Source organism: Gymnoscopelus microlampas, assembly GCF_963454915.1.
Source record: "Gymnoscopelus microlampas genome assembly, chromosome: 13".
Classification (NCBI taxonomy): Eukaryota; Metazoa; Chordata; class Actinopteri; order Myctophiformes; family Myctophidae; genus Gymnoscopelus; species Gymnoscopelus microlampas.
The window spans coordinates 18,684,640-18,700,629 of record NC_139950.1 but is presented as its reverse complement, the minus strand read 5'-3'; the positions used below and the strand labels follow the sequence as shown (position 1 = coordinate 18,700,629).

General features: G+C 45.4%; 1 protein-coding gene across 1 annotated transcript; it reads left to right on the top strand.

Annotated features, from left to right (window-relative positions):
- Positions 1-1,103: 1,103 nt before the first annotated feature.
- LOC311059102 (uncharacterized protein) lies at positions 1,104-15,771 on the top strand. The gene is made up of 8 exons (XM_084076735.1): positions 1,104-1,312; positions 3,112-3,282; positions 4,113-4,176; positions 4,854-5,269; positions 11,331-11,803; positions 13,075-13,315; positions 14,146-14,409; positions 15,334-15,771. The coding sequence occupies exons 1-8, from the start codon at positions 1,157-1,159 to the stop codon at positions 15,766-15,768; spliced, it is 2,220 nt and encodes a 739-aa protein (XP_083932861.1). The 5' UTR covers positions 1,104-1,156; the 3' UTR covers positions 15,769-15,771.
- The last annotated feature ends 219 nt before the right edge of the window (positions 15,772-15,990 follow it).

Below are 15,990 nucleotides of genomic sequence, written 5' to 3'. Positions count from 1 at the left end.
TAATAAGAGTGCATTCAGGTATTATGAATCAATGAATTGAGTGCTAACATTTAATGTAAACATACACAACAGGACAAAGGTGAAACAGCGCTGCATGGAATCGAACCCTGTTCCCAGCAGAAACCAAGAGTACCGACTACCAGTGCTTTTTTGCCATGTTGACACCATATGTCCATACTTGCATGGAAATGTATGAAAATATATGAATAACCTGGCCTTATCAACACAGCTCTCCTTCGGTGTTTACTGATTGACATGTTATCACACTAGACTATACAATAGCACAGTGATTCTCAGACTGGGGTCCGGGGAGCCCCAGGGGTCCCCACTCCCCAGACTTTATTTTTTTATTTTTGATATATATAGCATCAACTAGCCACTATAAACCCTATACACATTCAATAGAATTTTAATACAAGTCATCAAGCTACTAATATAGACTGAAGTAATTAAAAAGGGTCATGTTTGCATGTTTGGAATTGTAACAGCTGAAATCAATAATATATAAGTATTCTGATATTAACTTGCGGGCCGCATTAAGTGAGGGTGGGGGCCGCATGTGGCCCCCGGGCCGCCAGTTGCCCATGTATGCTCTAACTGCACCACTGAGCGGTTTGTTTCTAAAGTGTAGTTGTTTATTTGGCCTTGTTTCTATAGTGAAGTTGTTTATTTGGCTTTGTAAATGTAGATGTTTATTTGGACTTGTTTCTAAAGTGTAGTTGTTTATTTGGGCTTGTTTCACAATCTTCTTTTATTATTTTAACCAGTGGTTTTCAAATGTGAGTACGGTGGACGGACCCCCACATTAATATGTATTATTAATATTTGTCCCCCATCTGAAAATGTTTTGTGCCAGGGAGCCCCGTACCAGATTTGCACAAGTTACAATTTTCAAACAATATTCCAAATATTCCACATTTTATTGCAAGAGTTTTAGAAAATAACAGATCTACAAGCTCACAACGCGTCGCGTGGATTCTTTTGGGCTTGTTTTCATAGACCTGGTTTCTCTCACAAAACATGGCAACCCTAACGCTGTCGCAAAAACAACAAACACCACTTCACTTTACGCTGTCGCAAAAACAACAAACACCTCTTCACTTTCCGCCAACAACACACTTTTGGGTTTGTTTTAGATCTTTAAAAGATTGAAAACATGTCGTTACGTTTAAAACAACCATTTAATGACGTCATACGTTTAAAACAACCCTTTAATGACGTCATGGAGCGGTTTGTTGTGGAAATAAGTCAACTCTGTAAGGAGTTCACAGCTGATCAAGAGGACATGACAACAACACACAGGGAGACAGAGGTGATGTACTCACATGTTTTACTTAAAGGGATATTTCACTTTCAAAAAAACTTTTGGTCATTTTATAGTCTACTCAGGCTTTAGTGAGCCCTCCAGACCATTGTTAAGTTACTTTATTCAGTATTTAGATATTTGATATTCATTTTACCAGCCACGCCCCCTTCCTATACAAACCCATTATAACTTAAAACTCAATTTTTAACCTTTTTAACCATCAAAAACACCCGTCCTTGGTTCTGGTGACTCACCCTGCCCTCCTAATGTGTGAGGGGGCCGTGTTTTTTTTATTACTTTTTTCATTTATTTTTAATATATATTTTTTGTATTTAATTTTTTCATTTTCCAAAAAAAAATATTAAAAATAAATGAAAAAAGTAATCAAAAAAACACGGCCCCCTCACGCATTAGGAGGGCAGGGTGAGTCACCAGAACCAAGGACGGGTGTTTTTGATGGTTAAACAGATTACATTTTTAGTTTTAAGTTATAATGGGTTTGTATAGGAAGGGGGCGTGGCTGGTAAAATGAATATCAAATATCTAAATACTGAATAAAGCAACTTAAAAACGGTCTGGAGGGCTCACTAAAGCCTGAGTAGACCATAAAATGACCAAAAGTTTTTTTGAAAGTGAAATATCCCTTTAAGTAAGAGTATCAATACCGCAATGTAGAAATACTCTGTCACAAGTAAAAGTCCGGAATTACAAATTTACTTGAGTGAAATACAAAGGTATTGCCATCAAAATGTACTTTGAGTACCAAAAGTAGAAAGTACTCATCAGGCAGAATCCCATTTTGCAAGTTCAAAATGTATACTGTATAATCTTGTGAAAACAGCAGATCTACAAGCCTGTAGATATGCTATTTCAAATTATTCAAATAGCCAAAGTATATATAGGGCTGAAGTGGTTACAGTATGTTTTGTAATAATATTTAAATTTAAATGTACAAAGTAACTATAGCTAAAGTTTTCAAATAATTCTATTAGAGTAAAAAGTACAATATTTGCGTAGTGGAGTAGAAGTAAAAGTGCCGAAAATTTGAAATACTCAAGTAAAGTACAAATACCTCAAAATTGTACTTAAGTACAATACTTAATACTTAATTACTTTACACCACTGGTGTGGAATAATGATCATGACCTGAGTCCTGAGTCTACAAATGTCTTCTAAAGCAGTTTTCTGAAAAACATATGATGATGCTCAACCTTTTTCATGTCAAGGACCCCCAAAATTATATGTATTTGGCCACGGACCCCCATCCCAAAATATTTTGTTCCAGGGACCCCCAGAAGCAAATATTTGAGTTTCAAATGTTAGCTAAAATATGGTCAAAGTGGTTAAAATAAAAAAGATGACACAGATGCTTTCCTGGTTTTAATGGGTTGGTATCGATCATTTATTAATCCAAATATTACACACAAGTATCAAGTCATAAAGATGATAAATAAGTGGAGATCTACTGTCCTTGTCCTTGAATGGGATCAAGTTAAGAGTTTGATGAAGCTGCAGTGTTTTATCTTTTCTCCAGTTTTTTATTACACAATACTTACTCTTATCTGGCCCTTTTCAATCCTGCACCTGACTTATTTGTTTATTTGGTGCAGGATAGAAAAGGGCCGAAAGTATAAATGAACTAAAACTAACACTAAAACTAATAAAAACCAACTAAAACTATTAGCATTATCAAAAATAAAAACTAGTAAATCCGCTCTAGAAACTAATTAAAACTAAGTGAATTAGAAAAACAAATCAATCAAAATGAACTTAAACTAAAATGAAAAATCTGTCCATGTGTGCAGCTGTGGTGTGTGATGAGGAGGCTCTCGCAGGAGGTGGCGGAGGAGCTGCTCAGACTGGTGGAGGAGGAGGTCAACAACACCCTGCAGAGGAAGCTCCACCGAGAGGATGAGGAGGCGAAGGGGAGGATGGCAGTCACAGAGGAGGAGGATACTACACAGGTTTTACTACAGGTGTTTGTAGATCAGCAATCTGGGAACCCAAAAGGGGGGGGGAATGTTTGTTTTTGCCTCTGGGGGCAGCACCTTTTTTTGTGTAGAAACAGGAACTCGGTTTGGCTCCACCCCTTTCTTAGTCCACTTCCTCCCGGGTGCTTCTGTGTTTATTCCTACTAACAACAACACTACATGTTTAGGGCAGTGGTGCTGACACATTCTGCTGTTGGCAGAATGTGTCTTGAGAGATTAATAGATCAGTGGTTCTCAGTTTCATGTCAAGGACCAATGGCCACAGACCCCCATCTGAAAAAAAATGTGTCTCTGGGAACATGGGGGTCACAAATCTGTTGTTTTCATGGTTTACAAAGCTTTTTAAAGCTAAAGGTTACAATTTCTACAATTCAGATTGGGGTCAGCGTTAGGATTAGGTATGTTCCTTAGAGGTTAGGTTTAGGGTTAGGTTTAACCCATTAAGACCTGAGGCGATTCTTAAAACAAATCTAAATCCTAACAGTTTTTGGAAAAAAATCTAAAAATATTTTTTCAAGATATTTCAAAAAATAGCAGATCTACAAGCTCATGGCGCGGCACTCGGTGCCGCGCCATGAGCTTGTATATCTGCTATTTTTGAATAATAGCCAAAGAAATCTAAAGTGACACAGATGCATTCCAGGTCAAAATGCCAAGAAAAAAGTATAAAGCATTTACTATATCAAGAAAAAATTGCCATCCTAAAACGTGTGTGTGTGTGTGTGTGTGTGTGTGTGTGTGTGTGTGTGTGTGTGTGTGTGTGTGTGTGTGTGTGTGTGTGTGTGTGTGTGTGTGTGTGTGTGTGTGTGTGTCAGTCTGTAGAAGCAGCAGAGTGGTTCATTCATTGTCAGAAGTCGAAGGATGCACTGCAGCTCAGCTGTGAGTACAGACCAATGCCAACATATTCTCAATTAAATTAACCAACATTATCAATTATTATTATATATATATATATATTTATTTTTTTTGTCCAAACATAGCCAGTCTATAGGTTCATTTTCCCTATTTGTTGACAAAGTATGACAAAGTATATAGGGCTTAAAGGATTAGTTCACCCAAAAAATTACTACTTTTTTTACTTACACACCCCATGAAGCCTTGAATTAGTGGAGATTTGTTATTTTTTGTCGCATTGAAGAGTCCGCAAGTGTCCTACCGGAGACTCCGCCAGTCATCAAATTATTGTCTAAATCTAAATGAATTCAAGGCTTCATGGGGTGTGTAATTGATAGAAAATAAGTCATCTTTTGGGTGAACTACTCCTTTAAGTTGTTAAAGTGATAAGAGTGACATTTTTCATCAACATGCCATGTTACTTCATATCGTTGCTGTCGGGCAGAAACATCCTATCCATATTTTAACTTCTTGTGTTTTTCCGTAAATGAACGCCCTAATTGATCATACTGCATCATCACACAAAAGCATCAAACGTAGCAGATCTGCTACTTTTGATGCTTTTGAATTTGAATCCTGAAAAGTTACAGTTTTGGACATAATGAGGTTTCCACCCGACAGAGACGATACGAATGTTTACCGCTCACCTTGTTCACACGCAGCGTCCACGACAGACACAGCAGCTGAACCTTCCACAAAGGAAGCCACACACCACCACCACCACCTCCCCACAGAGGAGGAGGAGGTGCAGAAGGAGGAGGTAAAGGACAACCGCCTCCTCCTCCTCGCTCCGGGGGGGACGCAGGAGGAGGCGAGCGTCCAAAGTGAACAACAACCCGCTCCCCCTTCACCCCGACAAATGGAGGACGACGACCCCCCGGCCCCCCGCGAGAGGAGGAAAACCAGGAAGAAGACCGTGGGCCAGAAACCCGCCGCCGCCGCCGGGCCGTACTCGTGCAAGCTCTGCAAGAGCACCTTCGCCCGGCGGGGCAACCTGCGCGTGCGCGCGCACGGCCACGAGAGGCCGTTCAAGTGCTCGCTCTGCGGCAAGGGCTTCTCGGCCAAGTGCAGTGTCAAGGTGCAGTGATGTGAAGTAACTGTTTGCTCAAGTACTGTACTTAAGTACAATTTTGAGGTGTTTTTACTTTCATTGGAGTATTTCCAATATTCAGTACTTTTACTTCTGCTCCACTACATCTCAGAGGCAAATATTGTACTTCTACTCGGGGTCATGCCTATGTTCCCTCAGCCCTATGTTCCCTCAATCCCTAACAATTTTATTTTATCCAAATTAGTCCCTATGTTCCCTCAGCCCTATGTTCCCTCAACCCTATGTTCCCTCATCCCAAATTAGACCCTATGTTCCCTCAGCCCTATGTTCCCTCATCCCAAATTAGGCCCTATGTTCCCTCAGCCCTATGTTCCCTCATCCCAAATTAGACCCTATCTTCCCTCAGCCGTTCCTTCAGTGTCACATAATGGCCCTTCCATAATGTGCTGTTGGGGTCACCTGTTGGGTTCCCCCAGGCTCCCCAAGGTATCCCCCAAAGGTATTAGACTATATATAGATATATTATTAGTACGTTCTAAGTTATAAGACTTCATAAACTTTTCTTTACACCGATGATGATGGTGACCACAACATTAAATTGTGGCTACGTGGTGCAGCTCCGACGGCCCAGGTGAGGCGCGCACCGTGGGGTTGCCGGTCCGCGGAGACCCCCGTCTCGGTCTCGCTAGGTCGGGGTGGGCCATGGAGGAGTGGGGAGGAGGCCGGGGCCTCTCTGCACGTGGTCCCGCCGCGCCTGGTCGGCAGCGTCCGCCGAGCAACCAGAGGTGCACCTAGAGGTGCCGGCGGGGCCCTTGCAAGAGGCGGGCTACGATTACCAATCGGTCAGAATCAATTGTGGGTTCCACGGCCCTTGCGGGCGGCGTGGTTCCCGGAACACAGTGCTTTGACTAGAGTGGCCACCGTGGCAGACGGCGGGCCCTGCATTCGGGCAGGCCTACCGTCCGTCCAGAGCATCCGCACGCCGGATCAACATATCCGGTCTGGGAAAAGTTGCCGATTGTACCGGGAGAGAATTTCAAAAGAGGGGGCCATGGTGGACCCCAGATCCTCCTGGGCTCTCCGAGGACCTCCAGGGCGCCCATCCGCCCGGCCGTGCCCGAGCGGAGGCCTCTGTCTTCCCATAAGCCCGATGGCCACCGTGGCCTCCAATTTCATGGCCATCGCCGCTCGGCCCACCTGGGCCGCCCCAGACGGAGCCTCGCGTCGGGCATCGCCACGGCCAAGCTCCACAGGTACGTTCTAGAGTGAGTGGGCGTCCCGACCGGGAGACTTTTTCACAGGAGGGAGGCAGTGACGAGCGGGACGCCTCCTGGGCCACGGGGAGGGGACAGGGAGGTACGACGCGGAGATCCAGGGCAAGGCGGCCCGCGCCCCCCCCAGACGGAGCCTCGCGTCGGGCGAGGCTCCGTCGCCCTAGCTATCCTATGGCACCAGTTGGCCCTTGTCCGTAGCTTCCCACTCTCCACCAGGGGAGAGCCAGGGAGCCCAGGGCGACCTGAGGCTGCAACACTTCAGGCTGCAACCTCCAGGATCCATGGCCCTGCGAGGCACGGGGACGCCCCCGAATATGTTGCACCATGTCGGTTGCTCTACCCGCCCCGGGAGCCACCATCCCTGGGCGCGGAGGTGGGCCGGGGACCCCTGGGGGGGACCATGGACCGGGGAGGGCCTTGTGGACACGGCCGGTATTGCGCCCCGCAGCCACCACAGGCCTATCCAGGCTTGTGGATCTGCTCTTTTTCCACGGCAGGACTTTGTCCCTTTTCCAGACCCACGACCGGGGACCCGCCGGCCGCCCTTACCCGCCTCGGGAGCCACCGTCCCTGGGCATGGAGGTGGACCGGGGACCCCCGGGGGTCCCTGGCTCCATGTGGACACTTAGCCCCATCGCTTCCCCCAGGAAGGTGCCTCTTCCTGGGCATGGTCCCTACCTATCCGATGGCACCAGTCGGCCCTTCTCCCTGGCTTCCCCCTTCACACAGGGGAAGGGCCAGGGAGCCCAGTGCCTCCCGGCACAGTGCCGGGTTCACACTCGCCCGCTCTACCCGCCCCGGGAGACACCGTCCCGGGCACTGAGGTGGTCCATGGACCCCTGGGGGACCATGGACCGGGGACGGTGCCACCTGTGGCCGCCGGTGGTATTGCACCCCACGACAACAGGCTTTACAGGCTTTTACAAGCTTGTGGATCTGCTCTTTTTCCACCCTTTTTGAGCCCGGATTTCGGCTTTCGGACCCACGGGGCGTCGGAGCCGCGCCAAATAACCTTAAATTGTACGTGTTGAAAGCATATGTTCTGGGGGTACGTATACGTGTACATTATGTCACAAGGAAAACTTGACCATGATGACCATGACCATGACTGACCATGATGCTGACCATGCTACTGACCATGATACTGACCATGATGCTGACATGATACTGACCATGATACTGACCATGATACTGACATGATACTGACCATGATACTGACATGATACTGACCATGATACTGACATGATACTGACCATGGTACTGACCATGATACTGACCATGATACTGACCATGATACTGACATTATACTGACCATGATACTGACATGATACTGACCATGATACTGACATGATACTGACCATGGTACTGACATGATACTGACCATGATACTGACATGATACTGACCATGGTACTGACCATGATACTGACCATGATACTGACATGATACTGACCATGATACTGACCATGATGCTGACATGATACTGACATGATACTGACCATGATACTGACATGATACTGACCATGATACTGACCATGATACTGACATGATACTGACATGATACTGACCATGATACTGACCATGATACTGACCATGATACTGACATGATACTGACCATGATACTGACATGATACTGACATGATACTGACCATGATACTGACATGATACTGACCATGATACTGACCATGATACTGACATGATACTGACCATGATACTGACCATGATACTGACCATGATACTGACATGATACTGACATGATACTGACATGATACTGACCATGATACTGACATGATACTGACATGATACTGACCATGATACTGACATGATACTGACCATGATACTGACCATGATACTGACATGATACTGACATGACACTGACCATGATACTGACCATGATACTGACATGATACTGACCATGATACTGACATGATACTGACCATGATACTGACCATGATACTGACATGATACTGACATGATACTGACCATGATACTGACCATGATACTGACCATGATACTGACATGATACTGACCATGATACTGACATGATACTGACCATGATACTGACATGATACTGACATGATACTGACATGATACTGACCATGATACTGACATGATACTGACATGATACTGACCATGATACTGACATGATACTGACAGACAGACAGACAAGACAAAACATTAGAATATTACATGGGCTGATGGAACATAAGGCTGAAGGAACATAGGGCTGAGGGAATATAGGGCTGAGGGAACATAGGGTCTATTTTGGGATGAGGGAACATAGGGTCTAATTTGGGATGAGGGAACATAGGGTTGAGGGAACATAGGGTCTAATTTGGGATGAGGGAACATAGGGCTGAGGGAACATAAGGCTGAGGGAACATAGGGCTGAGGGAACATAAGGCTGAGGGAACATAAGGCTGAGGGAACATAGGGCTGAGGGAACATAGGGTTGAGGGAACTTGAGTACGCTCCCCTTTTACTCCACTACAATTATTACCTGAGGCTGCAACACTTCAGGCTGCAACCTCCAGGATCCATGGCCCTGCGAGGCACGGGGACGCCCCCGAATATGTTGCACCATGTCGGTTGCTCTACCCGCCCCGGGAGCCACCATCCCTGGGCGCGGAGGTGGGCCGGGGACCCCTGGGGGGGACCATGGACCGGGGAGGGCCTTGTGGACACGGCCGGTATTGCGCCCCGCAGCCACCACAGGCCTATCCAGGCTTGTGGATCTGCTCTTTTTCCACGGCAGGACTTTGTCCCTTTTCCAGACCCACGACCGGGGACCCGCCGGCCGCCCTTACCCGCCTCGGGAGCCACCGTCCCTGGGCATGGAGGTGGACCGGGGACCCCCGGGGGTCCCTGGCTCCATGTGGACACTTAGCCCCATCGCTTCCCCCAGGAAGGTGCCTCTTCCTGGGCATGGTCCCTACCTATCCGATGGCACCAGTCGGCCCTTCTCCCTGGCTTCCCCCTTCACACAGGGGAAGGGCCAGGGAGCCCAGTGCCTCCCGGCACAGTGCCGGGTTCACACTCGCCCGCTCTACCCGCCCCGGGAGACACCGTCCCGGGCACTGAGGTGGTCCATGGACCCCTGGGGGACCATGGACCGGGGACGGTGCCACCTGTGGCCGCCGGTGGTATTGCACCCCACGACAACAGGCTTTACAGGCTTTTACAAGCTTGTGGATCTGCTCTTTTTCCACCCTTTTTGAGCCCGGATTTCGGCTTTCGGACCCACGGGGCGTCGGAGCCGCGCCAAATAACCTTAAATTGTACGTGTTGAAAGCATATGTTCTGGGGGTACGTATACGTGTACATTATGTCACAAGGAAAACTTGACCATGATGACCATGACCATGACTGACCATGATGCTGACCATGCTACTGACCATGATACTGACCATGATGCTGACATGATACTGACCATGATACTGACCATGATACTGACATGATACTGACCATGATGCTGACCATGCTACTGACCATGACCATGACTGACCATGATGCTGACCATGCTACTGACCATGATACTGACCATGATGCTGACATGATACTGACCATGATACTGACCATGATACTGACATGATACTGACCATGATACTGACATGATACTGACCATGATACTGACATGATACTGACCATGGTACTGACCATGATACTGACCATGATACTGACCATGATACTGACATTATACTGACCATGATACTGACATGATACTGACCATGATACTGACATGATACTGACCATGGTACTGACATGATACTGACCATGATACTGACATGATACTGACCATGGTACTGACCATGATACTGACCATGATACTGACATGATACTGACCATGATACTGACCATGATGCTGACATGATACTGACATGATACTGACCATGATACTGACATGACACTGACCATGATACTGACCATGATACTGACATGATACTGACCATGATACTGACATGATACTGACCATGATACTGACCATGATACTGACATGATACTGACATGATACTGACCATGATACTGACCATGATACTGACCATGATACTGACATGATACTGACCATGATACTGACATGATACTGACCATGATACTGACATGATACTGACATGATACTGACATGATACTGACCATGATACTGACATGATACTGACATGATACTGACCATGATACTGACATGATACTGACAGACAGACAGACAAGACAAAACATTAGAATATTACATGGGCTGATGGAACATAAGGCTGAAGGAACATAGGGCTGAGGGAATATAGGGCTGAGGGAACATAGGGTCTATTTTGGGATGAGGGAACATAGGGTCTAATTTGGGATGAGGGAACATAGGGTTGAGGGAACATAGGGTCTAATTTGGGATGAGGGAACATAGGGCTGAGGGAACATAAGGCTGAGGGAACATAGGGCTGAGGGAACATAGGGTTGAGGGAACTTGAGTACGCTCCCCTTTTACTCCACTACAATTATTTTGAAACTTTAGTTGCTAGTTACTTTGGAGATTTTGATTATTATTACAAAACATACATTAAACTTTGTCTATTTGAAAATAGCAGATCTACAAGCCGATTAAAATAGCCGATTGTAGATCGGCTATTTTCAAAAGATTTGTATACATTTCATACATTTGTAAAGTTGTGAAATGGGAAAAAAAATATTTTAAGTACATATTGATACCAATACTTTTTGTACTCAAGTAAATTATGAATTCCCGCCTTTTACTTGTAACAGAGTACTTCTACATTGCAGTATTGATACTTTTACCTAAGTAAATAATTTCAGTACTTTTTCCACCACTGTCAAGGTGCACGAGGTGACCGTGCACGGCAAGGCGAGGCCGTTCAAGTGCGCGCACTGCGGGAAGGTGTTCGGCACGCGGGGCCACCTCCGGGAGCACCAGCTCACGAAATGGCCGACGACGGGGGGCACGGCGACGAAGTGCTCGGCGTGCGGCGAGGCCCTGCCGGCCAGATGCTGCCTGAAGGCCCACGGCGAGGCCTGTCCGCGGGCGGCACCGGCGCCGGCGGCCGGCACTAGCTTCGGATGCGAGGAAGGAGGGTGCGGAAAGCGCTTCACCCGACGGAGCGACGCGGTCAAGCACCTTCGCGTGCACACGGGGGACAAGCCGTTCAAGTGCCCCACCTGCCACCGGGGCTTCACGGCACGCCGCAGCGTGCGCGTGCACCAGCTGACGGTCCACTGGGGCGCCAAGACGTTCGTCTGCCACGCCTGCGGCAAGGCCTTCAGCCAGAAAAGCGGGCTGAGGGCGCACCTCAGGTATAGGCCTTTGTCACAATTACATTTTATAATTTAGGCATTTAGCAGATGCTCTTAATCCAGAGCGCTTTACAGTAAGCAAGAAAAACACAACGTAATACATCAATTGCATAGCAATAGTAATCTAGGATCATAGGTAAACCAAGAATCATCAGTCGAAACAGTATAATATCAAAAAGTCTATAATCTGTACATTGAAACTATACACACTACTACATAATTGCCCTAATCGCAATTACTTTAGATAATTGCAATTATTTTGCATAATCATCGAAATTGTTTCCACGTTGATTTTTTTTTATACAAGTATACAATTATTAAATATGTCGGTAATTTATTTGATTATTTATGTTATTTGTTATATCTGCGCTGTTTACAAAGCCTAAAAGGCAAACAGATTTTTAATCTGTTTTTATTCATATGTTCCAATTTATGTTCAAATGCCAAAAACACAATTAAATCATTAATCGCAATTATTTGTATGACAATAAATCGTCAACTTACATTTTGTAATCGTGACAGCCCTAACCTCAGGTAGGCTTTTGTCACAATTATTACATCCTAATTATTTTGAGATAATCGCAATTATTTTTGGCAGAATCGTCAGAATCGTTTCCATGTTGAAGCATGTTCATTAAATGTTTCTTTTTAGTAAAGAAATAGCAGACCTACAGGCTCACAAAGAGTCGTATCACGATGCGTTGTGAGCTTGTAGATCGGCTATGTATTATTTTAAAAGTATGCAATGTGATGCGAGAGTGCGGTCTAGCCAACACCAACTCAGGATTCTCAGAAATTAAAATTATATTCATATATTCCATTGTCCATTGCAAAAAAAAAAACACAATTTATTTGGTTAAATAGCTCTATATTCTGATAGTAATCATTGCGTGTTTGTTCAGTAACAGGATGTCTCCAGCTCATTAATGAACTGGGAAAAAAAGGTTAGGTCTGGATACCAATTTTATCGAATCAGGGTAGAGAACTAAGTTAGGATACAGATTAGTGAAATTGGAAGTGATGACACAAAGAAATGAGCAGACAAAATTGGAACTGTAACATGACAAATTAAGCTGATAAATGTGTTGATGTCCTGATTGGCTGAAATGTTGTCACCTACCTGAAAATGTATTTTGTTCAGTAACAGGGAGACCCCTGTTACTGAACAAACACTTGTTTTGTTTTAACTTACCCTACCATAATTGCAATTATTTGTATGACAATTAATGGTCAAGTTAAACTGTAATGACGGTGACACCCCTAACCCTCAGGACCCACACAGGGGAAAGGCCCTACGTGTGTGAACTCTGCGGCAAGGGCTTCTCCCGGAGGAGCACGCTGAACATCCACCAGCGTGTCCACACGGGCGAGCGGGCGTTCGGCTGCGGCGAGTGCGGGAAGCGCTTCAACGTGGCGGCCAACCTGAAGCGCCACAGGCAGACGCACATGGGCGTGAAGGCCTTCTCCTGCCCTCTGTGTCAGCGGAGCTTCTCCCAGGCCAGTCACCTGAAGGTAGCGTAACACCTGAACCAGTGTTAATTTTCTCGACTAAAACTACGACGAAAAATGTTAGTCGGCTACCTTTTTTCACTGACGAAAACTAAATAAAAACTAAGCTATGATGACTAAAACTAAGACTAAATATATTGACAATGTCGTCAACAAATAAAAACTTAAATGTTAGGGAGGGACTAGTTGAGAAGAGATCCAGTAGAACTAAAAGACAAGACATTTTATGTTTGGCTGCGCTCGAGTGTTGTGCTCTGAACATAGCAGATCTACAAGCTCACAATGCGTTGGGAGCTCACAACGCGTTAGGAGCTTGTAGATCGGCTATTTTCAGCATGCAACCAAGTGTAAAATCAGGCATTACGACGCCATCAACTGTAGAATATTAGGGCTGGGCTTCACTTCAAAATTACTTTTACTTTGATTGATTGAATACTTTATTAGTCAGAAATGTAAACAGCACGTTGTACAGTAAGACATTAAGGCTAAAAGGATAACACAAAAACGTCCCTGGGGGCTTGTTTCCATTGTGTTCCTATGTATTCAATTCATCACACGCACACTAATACATGTCATCAACAAATACAAAATACTATATGTACAAAGAAAAAAAAAGGAAAATGGCGGCAGTGCATGACACCGGCAGTGAATGACACCTTTCTATGGGAATATGCAAATTAAATAAAGAATATATATCAAAAAATCATTGTTTATCATTTGATTATAGGTCGTTTAGTGGCGCTAAATATCGGTTTTGATATATTTTCAGTTAATTGCGTAGCCCTAATCTCTCTCTCTCTCTCTCTCTCTTTGTCTCTCTCTTTCTCTCTAAGGTGCACCAGCGCACGCACACGGGCGAGCGGGGGTTCATGTGCGACGTGTGCGGGAAGGGCTTCGGCCAGAAGAGCGCCCTGGTGGTGCACGAGAGGACGCACACGGGCGAGAAGCCCTACGTGTGCACGGAGTGCGGCAAGGGCTTCCGCTCGATGCAGTACCTGAAGAGGCACCAGACGACGCACGGCGGGGAGAAGGCGCACACCTGCGAGGAATGCGGCAAGAGTTTCCTCACCGCTCAGGCACTGAAGACCCACCTCCAGGTCAGGGCCGTCGCCATCATCACATTTTACCTGAAGATTAACTGCCATACAAAATAACTGTGACAGTTTTAACCACTAACCATTAACCACTTGAACCCTAGCATCCCTATTCTGGTGAGAACATTAGCCAAAAATAGCAGATATACAAGTTTAAGTGGTTAAATATCTGAAAATACACAATAACATGAATCTAACATATGAATAGAGAAGATGCGTAAACAAATAAACAACAAAATTAAATTATTTATACAACACTGATGATAGTGCTGTCCATGAAACTATCTATCAAATCTATGAAAATGTTTAATCTGCAGAACAATTGTATCCTTGACTTAAAAACACAAGTCCTAGTAAAACAGACCTGAGATGCAACTGTACTTGGTGCTGCTCTTGTTTCACTCTACACCCAAAAAAATCTTTCATTGAAGATCTACAAGCTCACGTTGCGATGCATTGTGAGCTGGTAGATGTAATGCCCCCCCCTAGAATATGGATGCTGGGGTTCAAGTGGTTGATTCTGTTTTTGGCATTGGAGTACACTTACACTTTTGCTTTTAGGCTTTTAGGCTTTGTAAACACAAATTGCACAGGGCAGAGTATGACAAATAACTGGAAAAAAACGGGAACGCATCTGTGTCATTTTAGATTTTAACCTCTTTAACCATATTTTATACTTTGGCTATTCAGAAATAGCAGATATATAAGCTTGTAAATCTGCTATTTAAAAAAAAAATGTGTGCAAATCTTTGAATATACATTTTTAACTCAAATCTTTGCTACTGGGGGTCCCTGGAACAAAACATTTTGGGGTCCGCGGCGGCCAAATACATATCATTTTGGGGGTCCTTGACATGAAAAAGACATTTGTAGAATCGGCCTCAGGTCTTAATGGTTTAATGGCAATGAACGCCTGCCCCCACCCAGGTCCACGGCAGAGCGAAGCCCTTCCCGTGCGACATCTGCGGCCAGGGCTACAGCTCGCTCACCTACCTCAAGACGCACAGGCGCTTCCACTCCGAGGGGAAGCCGCACGGCTGCTCCAGGTGTCAGAAGACCTTCTCCACGCAGAACAACCTCAACCTCCACCTGCGCACGCACACCGGCGAGAGGCCCTACGTCTGCGAGGTGTGCGGCAAGAGCTTCAGCGTGGTGCAGAACCTGGTGCGCCACAACCGCGTGCACACGGGCGAGAGGCCGTTTGTGTGCACGCTGTGCGGCAAGACTTTCAACCAGGCCAATAACCTGAAGGCGCACCAGCTGGTTCACACGGGACAGAAACCCTTCAACTGTTCGAAATGCAGCAAAGGATTCGCCTGTATGAGGAACTTAAGAGACCACAAGTGCGTTATGGGTTTTTGAGTTGTTGTTGTTGTTAAAACCATTTTTTGGGGGGGGGGCTTTATGTGTGCTGTAGACATATAATAATAAAATAATATGAACCAGACCGGTGCCAGAATGCTGGGTCCAATACCGATTCCTGATTTTGGACAAACCTAGTAGATTTTACTTATAAGCAAACAAATAAGTTTAAAAGAAGAATGTAAACAAGTAAATATAAACACACAAACTGACCTTTTATTT